At 54.9% G+C, this 14,987-nt stretch overlaps 2 protein-coding genes across 2 annotated transcripts; both read left to right on the forward strand.

The window, feature by feature from the left end:
- Window positions 1-5,003: 5,003 nt before the first annotated feature.
- On the forward strand, window positions 5,004-9,047 carry PNMA3 (PNMA family member 3). Its single transcript, XM_081042727.1, has 3 exons — window positions 5,004-5,249; window positions 5,500-7,697; window positions 7,937-9,047. Exon 2 carries the CDS (start codon window positions 5,602-5,604, stop codon window positions 6,967-6,969), a length of 1,368 nt encoding a protein of 455 aa, XP_080898853.1. The 5' UTR covers window positions 5,004-5,249; window positions 5,500-5,601; the 3' UTR covers window positions 6,970-7,697; window positions 7,937-9,047.
- Window positions 9,048-13,167: 4,120 nt separating this feature from the next.
- Window positions 13,168-14,762, forward strand: PNMA6A (PNMA family member 6A; the record flags this gene model as incomplete). Its single annotated transcript, XM_081042277.1, has 5 exons — window positions 13,168-13,398; window positions 13,470-13,717; window positions 13,820-14,196; window positions 14,330-14,509; window positions 14,569-14,762. The coding sequence occupies 5 exons, from the start codon at window positions 13,168-13,170 to the stop codon at window positions 14,760-14,762; spliced, it is 1,230 nt and encodes a 409-aa protein (XP_080898403.1).
- Window positions 14,763-14,987: the final 225 nt, after the last annotated feature.

Raw genomic sequence — 14,987 nt, forward strand, 5'->3', positions numbered from 1 at the left:
ATTTAAACACTGGATTTCTAAAACTTTGACATGAAGCTTTCTTGCTTTTATAAAGAAATAATTTTTTAAAACCAAACCTGCCATATTCATATAAGTCCATGTTCTAATTTCCTTTTTTATATAGCCATGATCAAAATTAGTTTATTCAGTACCCATCATATTATTCCCTTCTAAAAATTAAAAGATGGTATATGTTTTTTAAAATGAGCCTAAGTTATGGGAACCAACAGTCTTATTTACATTTCAAAGTTTCTGTAAGCCTTGTGCCAATTCATATAGACAACACAGGAAATGGAGAAAAACAAAAATTGAAATCTACTCATTTACTTTCTGCTCTAAATCCACTTCCCTGGTCTTGAATAGTTGTACTGATATTATTAGATTTGTAGATCTGCATTTATATGCAATGTGAACTTTTTTAATGTTTGTTACTTTGAAAATTGACCTAATTTTTTAATTTGAAAATTGACCTAAAAAATCACAGGAAATAAACACCTTCTTTACTGTGGCTAATACAACAGTAAAAGACTAAACTCTTCTGCTTGTTTTCCTGCATCCAGTGAAAACAACTAGCTGCCATCAAAGACCAACAAACAATTTCCTTGGATCTCTGAACATGCATGACCAGGCTATGCCCCTTTACTGGGCTATGGGAAACCCTCCAGGAATCCATGAGTCACTACCTGAGCTAACTGACCAGGAAAAAATGGGGGCTTTTTTCCCTTTTCTTTTACACATTGGCAAAGTGCAGTAAATTCGATCTTTAAAACCCTTCCTCTGTGTAAAACAACAGATTCTTGGAGGATTTCCTGAGGTCCACTAATAGTTTCTTACTAAGTAATACAAAGGACTATAATTTTGCCAGCCTTCCAAGTTTAAAAAAATATATATCAGGACACTTTGGGTCTTCCCTCTTTCACACACCCTATATGCTTGTCCTGAAATATTACCTGTGACAGAATAATCTTCATCCTAAACTTTCCCCTTCTTTCCAATGCCTACACAATTAAGGTCTAGTGAAGCCAATCGCTGAGTATAGAAACCAACCTTGAGGACATTATGCTAACTGAAAGAAGCCAGACACAGAAGGACAAATACTATAGATTCCACTTATTAGAGCAAAGTCATAGAGATAGTCAAATGGTGGTTACCAGGGGCTGGAGGAAGGGGAAAGTGGGGAATTAGTGTTTGTTTAATGGGGACAGAGTTTCACCTTGGGTAGATGAAAAAGTTGTGGAGATGGATAGTGGTGATGGTTGCACAACAATGTGGGTACACTAAATGCCACTGAACTGTACACTTACAAATGGTTAAGATGATAAATTCTGGTATGTGATTTACCACAAAAAATACTTTGAAAAGAGTGTAGATACTACTTGGTTTATTCTTATATATAAATCTTGACCTCTGCCCTGACACACCTACTCTAGCCTTTGTTCTCACTTGCCCTTGAAAAAACTGTCCATTTCTGTCCCTGAGCCTTTGTCTTACTCTCCTGTAGCCTAAGAACGCCCTGCCTATCATTTCTAAGTCTTCAAATGCACCTTAAATTGCCTTCTTTTGTTCCCCATTGTACTTCCTGTTTAAACTAATGATGTGAGCAGTTAATCATACAGTTTCTTGTTATTTCTCCATTTCACATTCGGGTCTTGTCCTGCTCTTTCTCCCCCAACACACCCGAAGTTCCTTGATGCCTAGGACTGGGTCTCACAGTTGGCATAATAGAGAACTTCGAGGCACAGACCTGGTCGCAAAGGTGTAATGAATGATCAAAGGGTGGGTGAAGAGGAGAAAGTTACAAAAGGGTGTCTTATGGGTTCCATCTCCTTCCAAGCTGGACAATCTGTGAGGGGTTAGAGGCTCATCACAGGCAGTCCAGGCCAGGGAAGATGATGCATTCCCTCTGTAAGAGTTGGAGAGTCAGAGAGGTAAAGGAATCACAGCTCACCTCTGAACAGATTGCTGGGAGCCCATCAACCTTGCCCTCTTCCAGGTCATCCTTTTGGAGGAAGAGCAGAGTCCTGGGAAAGTAGTGCTGGGGGAGGAGGAAGAAATGATGGCAGACCCTGGCCCTGCTTGAAGCAAGCACATGCCTAAGCTAAACATGTCCACACTGATTGGGTATTCCCTCCTGTGAAATGGCACTATTACCTGTCCTACCTGCTTCACAGGCAGTGGAGTTCAAAATGAGATAAGAGAGAGTGCTTTGCTAAGTGGAAGCCAGAATGAAAGAAAGGAATGAAAGCCTGGGCAGCAGAAACCTGGGCAAGACAGGGTTTACACCAGGCAGCAGGTGACATCCGGGCTCCGCCTCTCTTCCTAGCCCATGAAGGAAGCAGCCAAGAGAACACAGTGGGGCTACACTGTCCAGATATGTCATCGATAACATTTTATATTGATCACACGTTAAAATAATACTTTTAGATATGTTGGCTTAAATAAAACATGTCATTTAAGTTAATTCCACCCATTTCTTTTCAATTCTAAATGTGGTTACTAGAAGATTTGAAAAGCATACGTGTAGCTCACATTATATTTCTATTAGACGGCGCTGGCCCCAGGAAATGCTTCCTGGTACACCACCTCGTGGCGGCTTGACATCTCCAGGGCAACGGATGCCTTCTTGGCCCCAACCATCCAGCCTAGCAGTCCTCCGCCCCAAGCATCGGTTTCCTCCTGCCTCGGACTAGGGAAGGATGACCCGCTCCTCCTTCCCTGTAGCCTCTGGGTCTCGCCTCTCCGCCCCACTATATGAGTTGCTTACTCCATGGTCTCTCTTCATTCCCATCTGAGGAGTAAGCTTCACACCAAACCCTCCGTCCGTTAGGGCTCCAACACCAAAGCCGTTAAGTTCCAAGCAATTGGGCGGAGGGTCACCCCCGTGGGGACATCAGAGGGCCGGCCAAACACGCTTGGTCCGTGCGCCAGCTTACCTCCAGCACCCAGCCTCACCGATCTCCTCCAGCAAGCCCTCCTTCTCCTGCAATCACAGGCACCAAAGCACGGCCATCACCATGGCAACTCAGCCCGACCCGCAGCCACAGTCACTCGACAGCAAGGAAAGCAAACCTCCAGCCTTCACTAGATGGCAGTTGACGAAGGACGCCAAGCCTGCCACCGGCCCTCATAGCGCTTGCGCCCCACGCCGCGGCCGCCGCCACGTCCACCGCGGCCTCCCAAGCTCCTCCCTGGCCCGTGGTCTTATTTCTGGGGTCTCGGGTTCCCCGTCGTGCACTCCTCGGGAGGGGCTATTAGCCACCATTGTACCCCAAGGATACACGGAGGTGCTGGAGCCCTCCGGAATGACGCTAGGAGTTGTAGACCATGGCCCAGGTGCAGGCGGGGTCTAGGCAAGCGCCGCCCCGCCGTGGATGGCGGGCAAGGAGGCAGAAGCCCAGGAGTCAGCGGCAAGGACCTGGCTAAGGGCTCCCGTGGCCAAGCTGCTTGGTAACAGACCTGCAGCCATGTGTGTCGTGGCGGGGAATGAGACAGTGTGGGTACTGGACAGGCACACGGTGCTCCTGAGGACTGCCGGGGGGGGGGGGGGGGTGGCGGGGGGGGAGGGGAATGAGGATTGCGACGGTTAACTCCCTCCACAGGGTTGAGTGCTTTTCGTGGGTCAGGCATTGGGCTAGGCACGTGAGAGCAGGGAACCCAGACAAGCTCAGGCCCTGCTTTCTGCGAGTTCAGCAGTGATACAGCATTGGGTTCCATTGCCAGGATGCCAAAAGCTACTGAGAGCGGTAGCCAACTACTAGCCCACAGCAATGGGAGGGTTGGGGCCCAGCAGGGAACCTTCAACCAGGGCAATGCCTGATTCCGTTATGCCTCTATAGACTACCTGAATGGAACAAAGCACTGCTTTAAGAAATAATACCATTTAGTCAAGTAAAAGTGAATGGCTAATACTAACTGGGTACACTAATCATTTTCCGTAACACACCCAAACCCTATCTAATCCAAACCAAAATTCTATTGATTCTACCTTAAACTATTTTTCAAATTCGTTTACTCTTCTCCACTTCCAATATTACCACCATAGTCCAAGCCAGGAGTCTATAATGGGGTTCATTTGCCTCTGGGGATGTACAGACTTTCCAAAGGTTACGTGGGCAAGGCTCCGTTTAATTTCCAGCTGTTTTACATTCAGGTGCTTGAGAATTGACAGCTTGTGCCGCTGGGGAGAGGCCTGCGCACAGGAGGCGAGGAGGTGGTTGGCAGAGGAGGAAGAAGCAACACAGACCACTAGGCCCTGTCTTAGGCAGTCGCTCCCTCTTTCCCTCATTCCCATGCTGCACTGTATTGTCAGCGCCTGACAATACAACCCACAAACCACCACCCACAGGGAAAGGCAGGCCCAAAGGGTTAGGCTCCAAGTGGAGAAGCAGTTTCTCAAGACAATGGACATGTAGCCCACAAAATGGGAAAGGCCCCAGCCAAGCCAGATATTGGGTCACCCTCTTTGTGGCTGGCCATTGGTACCAGGGCAGCGAAGCGCTTTGGTCCTCCCTGCACCGTCGCGGCCCAGGCCCGCTGCCTGCCGCCTGCAGCCCAGGTGAGCTGTGGGCAGCGTGGAGCGTGGTGTGTGTGAGCGCGCATGTGCACATGTGGCACGTACTCCACTGAGTGGCACCCGGTGCACGTCTACATGAGGTGCTCCTCGCCTAGGAGGAGGGGGAGGGGAAGAGAAGCCCCGTAGGCTCCCCACCCCTGGCCTGAACGCAGCGCTGGTGGGCGCACCTGAGGTCTGTCCAGCCGTTCTCTGGAGGGCACTGCAGGAGGTGGACCCCTCCCCACGCTGGCGCCCCGAGGGCACGTTCCGGAAGGGGCGGGGGACAGGGCTGGGTCCCGGATGGGCGCATGGACTCTCGGACCCCTAGGATCCCCACCTCTGCTGGCGCCCCCTCGGGGGCAGGAGGAGCAGGGACGTCACGTGAGGTCCTGGGGCGCGTGCAACAGTGGTAACAGCCCCACCGCGTGACCCGTGTGCGCCAATAGCCGGCAGTCTCTGAGGCAACGCGGGGGGTCCACGCTCCGACGCCACGGCGCCCCCGCTCGGAGTCCGCACTGCAGAGAGAGGTGGCGAGCGGGCGCCGGTGCGCCGGCCCATGTGCCGCGCCGAGAGAGGCATGGCGGGAGGCAGCGAGCAGCGCCTGGAGAAGATGGGCGCTGGACGCCGGGGTTGCTGCACTTAGCTGCGCGCCCCTCCTGCTGGGACCTGGATAAAGAAGGACCCGCCCTCGGAGAAGGTGCTAGACTCGGGGAGGGTGAGCTTTTCCCCTGGAGATCAGGCCGCCCTCAGTCCGCCCCGGCAGGACTGCGGCAGCCCCGGGGTGAGGTGGACGGTGAGCGGTGTGGGGAGGGGGCTGCGGCTCCTGTGGGCCTACAGAGAGCACGGGTGGAGCCTGGGCTGCCGGTTTGCCTCCAGAAGAGGAGGGGCAGCTGTGGGGGGAGGGGGGTTCGGCAATAACCTTGCTCTCACCGCGTTCATATTCACAGGCTGTGGGTCTGCCGTCGTGTCGCCCTGGGAGTTGGGCCACATTTCTGTGCATCACGCAAGGATCATTCCCCCCGAAACTAGATGCCCTAAAGACTAGAGCCATGCCTTTGAGCCTGTTGCAGGACTGGTGCAGGGGGGAGCATCTGAATCTCCAGAGGTCCATGCTCATCCTGGGGATTCCTGAGGAGTGTGGTGAGGATGAGTTTGCAAAGAGTCTTCAGGAGGCTCTCAAGCATCTGGGCGGGCATAGGATCATTGGTAGGATGTTCCGGAGGGAGGAGAATGCCCAAGCGTTTCTCCTGGAGCTTGCCAAAGATGTGGACTATGCTTTGATCCCCAGAGAAATCCCAGGAAAGGGAGGGCCCTGGAAAGTGGTGGTAAAACCTCCTAACTCAGATGGTGAATTTCTCAAGAGACTGAACCGCTTCTTAGAGGAGGAGAGGCGGACAGTGTCAGACATGAACAGAGTCCTCGAATCGGACACCAATTGTCCCTTTCCTAGAGTGGCCATATCAACAGATTTCTGGACTTGGGCCCAGACCCTGGGGGCATCAGTACAGCGTCTACTAGAACAAATGTTATACCGAGAGCTAAGAGTGTTTTCTGGGAACACTGTGTCCATTCCAGGGGTGTTGGCCTTTGAAACCTGGCTTGAGCACGCCACTGAGATGTTACAGATGTGGCAGGTGCCTGAGGGGGAAAAAAGGAGGCGGCTGATGGAATGCTTGCGAGGCCCTGCCCTGCAGGTTGTTAGCGGGCTCCGAGCCCAGAACACTGCCATAACTGTGAAGGAGTGCCTGGCAGCCCTGCAGCAGGTGTTTGGACCTGTGGACAGCCGTAAAATCGCCCATGTAAAGTTTTGTAAGGCCCATCAGGAGGCAGGAGAGAAAGTCTCTAGCTTTGTGTTACGGTTAGAACCCCTGCTCCAAAGAGCCGTAGAAAAAAATGTGGTATCCCGAAGGTATATGAATCAGGCTCGTCTGAAACAAGTGTTAGGTGGGGCCACCCTTACTGACAAACTTCGAGAGAAGCTTAAGCTAATGAAACAACGAGGGAAGGCTCCTGGTTTCTTGGCACTGGTGAAGCTCCTGCGTGAGGAGGAGGAGTGGGAGGCTACCTTAGGCCCTGAGAGACAGAAGCTGAACCCTCTGGGAGTAGGCACGAGACCACCTGCCAGACCAGTGTCTTTCCCTGCCCCTAACAATACTCTAGAGACGAGGCCTTCCCAAAGTTCCCAGCGCAGGAGAGGCAGTGGCCAACACCACGGGGAGGGTATGTCCAAGGCAGGCTCTCGAAGTTCAGGAAAATGGAAACACCACACATTCTGCTATAGCTGTGGAGATGATGGCCACATCAGGGCACAGTGTAACAACCCTCCAAACCTTCTCTTGGTAAAGCAGAAGAGAAAGGCTGCAATGGAGTCGGGAAACGGGAGCTGGGCTTGGGAGAAGAGCCATCCCAAGCCCTAAGAACCATAGGCTCAAGAGAACAGGGCACCCCTTCTCCTACCACGCAGAAGAAAGGTTTTAACAAGGGGAAGGGGCAGTCTGCACAAGCAGCAGAGGACCTGAGTGGGGCAGAAGGGCAGGGCAGTCAGGACCAGGCCAAACCCCCTCACCCTCCACCAGCTGAAAGGCACTCCACCCATGAATCTGGACTCGGCTCATGGAGAGCCAAGCACACAGTCCGGAAGAGTTACCAGCTACACAAAGAAGGGGCCACCACACCCGGTACATGGGCTGCTCCAGCCACAGACAGGGGCCCCACCACGGCAGAGGCTGATGGAGGTGCAACTGGGGGCTTTGACCTCGGCCCCTTCATCTGGCCACCCCCAAACGCCCACCCTGTGTGCTCTGAGCTAAGAATGCCGACTGGCCGCCAGGCCATGTGGGGCCTGGAGCAGCCTTCCCCAGGGCCGCCCCTGCCAGAAGGAGCCAGTGGAGGCGAGGAAGAGCTGCTGCACACAGAGGTAGTGTCCCCCATGCAGAGAGGAGGTCGCAGGGTCCAGTCCGTCCTCGGAATCCTTGACAGCGCTCCAGGGGAGCCCCAGGAAGGCAGCACCTCGAGCCCCTGTGCAAGTGACGCCAGGAGACCCAAAGGTCCTGGGAGCCAAGCGCCAACCTACAGGCAGTTTCCTCCCCCTGCAGCCTGGATGGGCTATGGGGGCAAGGAGAGCAAGGAGAGAGAAGAGCCCCAGGTGAGAGCCTAGGCTCAGCCTGGCAAGGGGGTCAGTGGGGACTTGGGTTAGTACCCCAGAGCTGGTTTTGGTGGGAGTGGGTGTGCAGGGACTTTTGTTCCCAAGCAGGAGGAGTAATGGAGGAGGGGAATGAGGGGAAGGTAGAGGAAGAAGAAAGGAGGAGGAGGCGAGCAGGCGAGGAGCAAGAGTTGGAGGAGGGGGAGTTGTTGGGGAGATGTTCGTTTTGCTTGTTTGTGCAGAGCCACTGGGGACCTGGAGACAGCATGCAGAGGACGGGGACTGGTCTGGCGAGCCACCACTCAGCAGCTGCCAAGGCCAGCTCCAGCCCCAAACCATGCCAACTCGGGCAGCTGAGTACCCCTGAGAACCCCTGGGAATACCCCTGAGCAGCCCGTCCCAGCCTGGGTGAGGGACACCTGAAGACGTGTGTCACTCACCCTGCACTGGGAGACATTAGGGGCCATCCCTAGGGTTCCTTCCATTCTCCGTCCCCTGGGGCAGGCTGCTCCCTGTGCTGGGAAGCCCCCGCCCTGTTTCTCTGTAGGCCCCACGGTGGCCCTCGTGTCAAGTCACCCCCCCCCCCCCGCACACACACAGTTCGTGTGCAGAGCCGCCAGGTGTGCGTGCCCCCGGCTGGGTGTCCTCACCGACCTGTGCCATCACCTCTGGGCCCCAGCACGTGCTGTGAGCTTCCTGCCAGCCAGGGCTCTGCTCACTCTCATCCAGTGTTGTGAGCTGAACCTCTGCTTTTTCAGCATAGATTTAGGCCAACTGTTGCTTGTTCTTGTGGAGATGTGTGTGTTCTTGTCTGAGCAGTTACCCCCGCTGACCACTCCACCCTGGAGTCCCTGAGCCCAGCCTCAGGAGACTGCAGGAAACATGGATGAGGGCATGGCGGTTGCTGACCTGTGACCTCAGGAAGGAAGAACTGCACCGGGGCCAGAGGGGGACTGTGCTCTGATGTCTCACCCTGTTGTTCGTTGTGACTCAGTTTACTCGGCCTGGAGGAGTGTCCCCTGCTGTGTGTTCCAGCATCCTGTGACTGTCCTGGCTGGGCCATAGGGCAGGGCCAGACCCAGCATGTGGGCCAGAGGGGGAGGGGTGCCCTGGAGTGTGTGGACATTGTCAACGTCCATCGTCCAAAGCCCATTGTGGGGTCATCAGGATGGGGGACTATGGCAGAAGGGTCTTGTTATGGGGGTGTGGCAGCTGATTCACGTTGTCAGGAACCCTAAGGAGGAGGGGACCCAAGACCTATGGGCTATGGTGGCCGTTAGAAGTTATTTGTGTTTTCATTCTTTTTAGTGGTTTCAGTAAATGTTTCTGTTCAATAAATGTTATTGAATGTTTCAGCTGAGTCTCGCCTCTGCTGTGGGCAATTGAGGGAAGGGTCTGCTCAGAGTGGAGTTGGAGTGGACAGTGGTGGCCTAATCAACATTGGTGTATGTTCGGGGCAAAGTCCGTGAGGGCTATGAACTGTTCTAATTGCAAAGGGTGGTCAATATCCAGGGAACAGTGCCTTACCAATTCAAGGAACAGAGCTAAGCAGGCTGGGTGGTACCAGTCAAAAGGATGCTGATGGAAGTGTGCAGTGGCTTCTGGGATTCCTTGGGCACTCCTGGAGGTCTGAAGAAATAAGGGTGGGCAAGGGACAGCAGGCGGGAGCCAGAAGTCCCAGGATCCCTCACCGTCTTGCTGGGGGCGCTCAGGTCATACAGATCTGGAGTATCCAAACTAGGTCAGCCTGTGTGAGGGTGCATGTGAAAATGTGTGAAAGTACGCATGAGGTGGTGTCTGTCAGTGTGTGCGTCAGTGAAGGTGTATGAATATAAGTATGTAAGACTGAATGTGTGTGAATGTGTGGTTATGAGCGTGCTGAAGGTGAGCACTTGGGAGTTTCTACCATGCTTCCCCAAAAATAAGACCGGGTCTCATATTAATTTTTACCCCAAAAGACGCATTAGGGCTTATTTTCAGGGGATGTCCTATTTTTTCAGGTACAACAACATACATTTATTTACATACAGTCATGTCATCTTCTGGAACATCATCATAACGTGCTAAATGCGTCTGTCTGGCTGACGATCTTAACTGCGGCTTGCTTTTGGGGTAGGTCTTATTTTCGGGGAAACATGGTATGTTCATGAATGTCAGTGACTCAATCTGTAAGTGTGAATGTTTATATGTGTGTTAATACATGTGTCAGTGAATGTGTGAGTGTAAATGTACATGGATGAATGTGTCTATCGTGTATGTATGAGTGTGTTTGCAAGTTAAGGTGTGCATGAATGGGTGTGTAAACGTATGTGTGTGTAAGTGATGGTGAGGATGTGGGCAGGGGTAGGGGGTGGGGTGGAGGGAGGAGGGGGGAAGAAGGCAGAGTGTGTATCTACACAGGACTCAAATCCAAGTGTGGCTACAGGAACTCATCTTGACTAGTCACCCCACTTCTCAACATTTCTTACAAACTTGAGCTGAGGAGGAAAAAGAGGTAGTTCCAAGGACAAGGAAGTAAATAGGGAGGAGGTCAGCCTGAAGATGGGCTGTCACAAGCTGAGAAAGGAAAGGGTTTTGAGAAGGAAGGAGGACAAACTGCTGAGGGGTGGAGCAAAGTGAGGGCCTTCAGATGACAAAGGTGAGGCAGTTGAGGCGTCACGTCCCAGCCCTGGTGGAGGGAGGAGTGGGTGCCCTGAGCCAGAGCTAGAGTCAGCAGGTATGGAAGGAAGAAGTGTAGGAAGAGACGAGGCTGAAAACAGGGGAAATGAGTTGACAGCAGTTGACACAGGACCCACATATGTTCCCATGGGAGCACCTTCTCTGAGGAAAGGCCCAGACAAATGGCAGAAACCAAGACAGAGGACAACAAGAGGTGCAAGCCATGGCAGTGGACTAATGATGAGGTTTGGTGGACAGAAATTCTCCAGGTGGCTATTAAGAGCAGCAGTTCGCCCTTAAAGAGAGAAGGGAAGGGAGTGCACCCACAAGGCCAACTGGGAAAGATGGTTTGTGACAAAACACCCGTGTTTCTTCACTTACCCAGCATTTACCACCCGAAAGGTAGGAAAGCTGGGGGAGTAAGGCCATCCAGCCAAGCCAAATCCTATATAGCCTGCTTCTGGGAGATGGATGAGTGTAAAAAACTGTCGGTGCCTTTGACTTTGATGCTAGGAACTTTTCCTAGAAACAGGCCAACCAACACTTCTCAGTGGTGGGGAGCAAATGAGCACAGGAGATTCACAGAAGAGGAACTGGGAATGGGCAACACACTTGTGAGAAGATGCCCAACCTCACTGCCAACCAGGGACATGCAAAGCACATGGAAATGAGGTGGCACCTCTCCCTGTGGGGTGGCCAAATGGTTGAAGCTGGACAAGACCAAAGGGTGCTCAGGCTGTGGAGCACACAGGACCACTCACGCTGCTCGTGGGAGTGAATATGGGTTCAGCCACTCATGGGAGATAACGGATTAGCTACACCTGTTCATGGCAGCAATGGGCACAGCCGAAATTCCAGAAGGAAACACTTCTTGGAGTCCTTGCCAGAGTCCGTTGTGCCTACAGTGGCTCAGACAGGCATGCGCATGGTGCTGCCGGCAGCAGTGTCTATAAGTGTCCAAAACTGGGAACAGCCTGAATGCCCATCCATAGCGTCACAGACAAATAAACCAGGCTGTAATTCAACAAGGAACATGAGCAAGCTGGATGCTTGGGGAAACCTTAATCAGTAAAACGTGAGTGGAAAAAGCAAGTTGCAGAAGAGGATGTCTGGTCTGATGCCAGGCAAGGAAAGAGAAGGGGGGCAGGCAATAATACCATGTTTCCCCGAAAATAAGACATAGCCGGATAATCAGCTCAAACATGTCTTTTGGAGCAAAAATTAATATAAAGCCCAGTCTTATATTATGTAAGACCGGGACTTATAGTAAAATAAGACCAGGTCTTATATTAATTTTTGTTCCCAAAGACGCATTATTGCTGATTGTCTGGCTAGGTCTTATTTTGAGGGAAACACGGTACCTGGAGAAATTCTGAGGGAACCTGCTTACCATCTGACTGACCCAGAGGCTGTTCACGTGGCCCCAGATTCACGTGAGGAGACAAGTGCAAGATAGAGAAGCCTTCAGGGACTGGAACTGTTTTGAGCTAAGGCAGCACTGCCACGGTTCATTGTCAAGGCTAGGTGGCAAAAAAAAGGTTTACTTAGGATCTATGGAAGAATCCTGACTCGGTGCCAAAAGACAGAGGTCTCTGAAGAGACACAACACCCATACTGCCCTCAGTGCCCAAGAGATGTCTATGCCAGAGCCCATTAGGCTGGCCAGGGCACTGGGAAGTAGCAGAAGCCCATTCTTCAAACTGGGACTCGCAGAGAGGAAATGGGAAAGGCCATGGCTTCCACCTTGGGGTTCACCCTTGGCATCAGGGAGCCAAGCGCTTTGGTCCTCCCTGCACCGTCGCGGCCCAGGCCCGCTGCCTGCCGCCTGCAGCCCAGGTGAGCTGTGGGCAGCGTGGAGCGTGGTGTGTGTGAGCGCGCATGTGCACATGTGGCACGTACTCCACTGAGTGGCACCCGGTGCACGTCTACATGAGGTGCTCCTCGCCTAGGAGGAGGGGGAGGGGAAGAGAAGCCCCGTAGGCTCCCCACCCCTGGCCTGAACGCAGCGCTGGTGGGCGCACCTGAGGTCTGTCCAGCCGCTCTCCCGAGGGCACCCCGGGGTGTGGACCTCTCTCCACGCTGGCGCCCCGAGGGCATGTTCCGGGAGGGGCGGGGGACAGGGCTGGGTCCCGGATGGGCGCATGGACTCTCGGACCCCACGGGTTCCCACCTGTGCTGGTGCCCCTCGGGGGCAGGAGGAGCAGGTGACGTCACGTGAGGTCCCGGGGCGCGCACAGCAGTGGCAACAGCCCCGCCGCGTGACCCGTGTGCGCCAATGGCTTGGCGGTCTCCGGGGCTACGCGGAGGGTCCACGCTCCGCTGCCACCGCCACCCCACCACGAGTCCACACTGCGCGCTGGCCCAGGTGCCGCGCGGAGGAGAGCGACAGGCAGCGACCCCGCGACCCTCCTACTGGGACCTAGATCAGGAAGGACTCCACCCCAGGAGGAGGTGCCAGACACGGGGAGGGTGAGCTTGACCTTTGGCGACCAGGACACCCTCTGCTTGCCCCAGCAGACTGCAACAGCCCGCCAGGGCAGAGAGAGGTGTAGGCAGTGGCTGCGGCCCCGTAGGCCTGCGGAGAGCAGGGGTGGAGCCTGGGCAGCAGAGGTGCCGCTGGGGGAAGGAGGGAGGGTCGTCGGCATGAACCTCACTCTCATCCCGTTGGTATTCACAGGCTGTGGAGATCTGGGAGTTTCTCTCTGAGTCTGAGGCTCCCACCCCAATTCATTTCCCACCCAGTGCCACCCTGGGCTGCTCCAGGAATCCTCTTTTGCGCCTGGTATGAGCCCCATGCTGGCAGAAATTGCGGGCGATGGCGGTGACCATGCTTCTAGACTGGTGCAGGTGGATGGGCGTCAGCGCCCACAGGGGCCTGCTCATCCTGGGCATCCCTGAGAAGTGTGATGAAGCCGAACTCCAAGAGGCTCTGGAGGCCGCTCTGTGGCCCATGGGCCACTTTGCAGTTCTGGGCAAAGTATTTCGAGAGGAGGACAATACCACTGCAACCCTGGTGGAGCTTGACCGGGAAGTCAACTATGCTTTGGTCTCCAGGGAAATCCCGGGGGCACCGGGGGGCCCTGGACCGTGGACTTTGTGCCCCGTTACTCAGGCTAGGAGGTTCTTGGTCGTGTGTTCCACTTCCTGGAGCAACAGGGACAGACAGTGGAGAGTGTGGCCGGCACCCTGGGGCTGGGGCTGCGTACAGTGTGCTGGCTCCGGTCAGTCAGTCAGGTGGTCCAGCCCTGGGTGGAGACCATACAGTACCAGCGCCTGGCCCTGTTCTCTGGGAGGGACCAGCCAGCGCTGGGGGAGGAGACTTTTGAGGCCTGCCTAGACCACACCACTGACATGCTGCATGTGTGGTAAGGGGTCTCGGAAAGGGAGAGGAAGAGGAGGCTGATAGAAGGCCTTCGAGGGTCGGCCCTGCAGCTTGTGCACACACTCCTGGCAGAGAACCCTGCCAGGACTGTGCAGGACTGCCTGGTGGCCCTGATCCAGGTGTTTGGAGAAAACGAGTCCCAGGCGAACCTCCGGGTGAAGTGTTTCACGGCTCAGCAGCAGTCAGGAGACCGTCTCTCTGCTTTTGGGTTGCGGCTGGAAGTCCTGCTGCAGAAAGCCATGGAGAAGGGGGCCCTGTCCAGAGCCTCAGTCGACCGCTTCCATCTCAGGCACGTGCTCACCAGAGCCAACCTGATTGAGCCACTGGAGGAAGCCCTGAGGAAGCTGAGGATGGTTGGGAGGTCTCCAAGTTTCCTGGAGATGCTGGAGCTGGTCCGGGAGTCAGAAGCCTGGGAGGCCAGCCTGGCCGGGAGCGAGAGAACCCAGGCAGAAGAAAGCGCTGGTGCCAGGCCGATGCCCAGGCTGAGGCCAGAACCAATGCTGAGACAGAGGATGACAAGGTGGGGAAAAAGGGGCAGGAACAGGAGGATGAGGAGCAGGACGACAGTGATGACCATGCTCCCCCCGCCCCGCAGGCCTAGGTCGCGCAGGCCCCTCAGAGGCCCTTAGCGGCCCCGCCCCTGCCTCTGTGGGCAGTGCTTCCGGGGAGGGCCCAGGAGGTCCCATTGGTGACCCAGGGGGCCTGGCCTGGGCAGGACACCAGGAGGCTGAGGAGCCCCCCCAGGAGGGGCTGCAGCCCACCCTGGAGGAGTCAGGTAATGAGGATGGGACAGGGGAGATGAGCCCCCCCCCCGAGTCCTCCTTGGGCAAATAGGCTCAGAAGGCCCAGCGGCCTCCTCTCCTCTGGGGCAGCAGGAGGCCTGGAGGCAGGCGGAGGCCAGACCGGGCAAGCCGCCTCACCCCACATGGGGAGCAGGGCCAGGGAAGGGCCCACCCGGCTCAAACCAAGCCCCCGGGCCCCACTACCCTCAAGGGACCCTGACCACCACCCTCAGCCCTTCCGAGTGACCACGATGACCACATGTGACAGCAAATGGGGTGGGGAGAAGTTGTCCTGCCTCCATGGCAGCACTACACCCAGCCACAAATGCTCTCACCTCGGGCAGCCGGCCTGGGAGCAGCCCTGAGCAGCCCGTCCCAGCCTAGGTGAGGGACACCTGAAGACGTGTGTGACACTCACCCTGCACTGGGAGACATTAGGGGCCATCCCTGGGGGATTCCCGTTCTCCGTCC

The sequence above is a fragment of the Rhinolophus hipposideros genome (genome assembly GCF_964194185.1).
Source record: "Rhinolophus hipposideros genome assembly, chromosome: X".
Lineage (NCBI taxonomy): Eukaryota > Metazoa > Chordata > Mammalia > Chiroptera > Rhinolophidae > Rhinolophus > Rhinolophus hipposideros.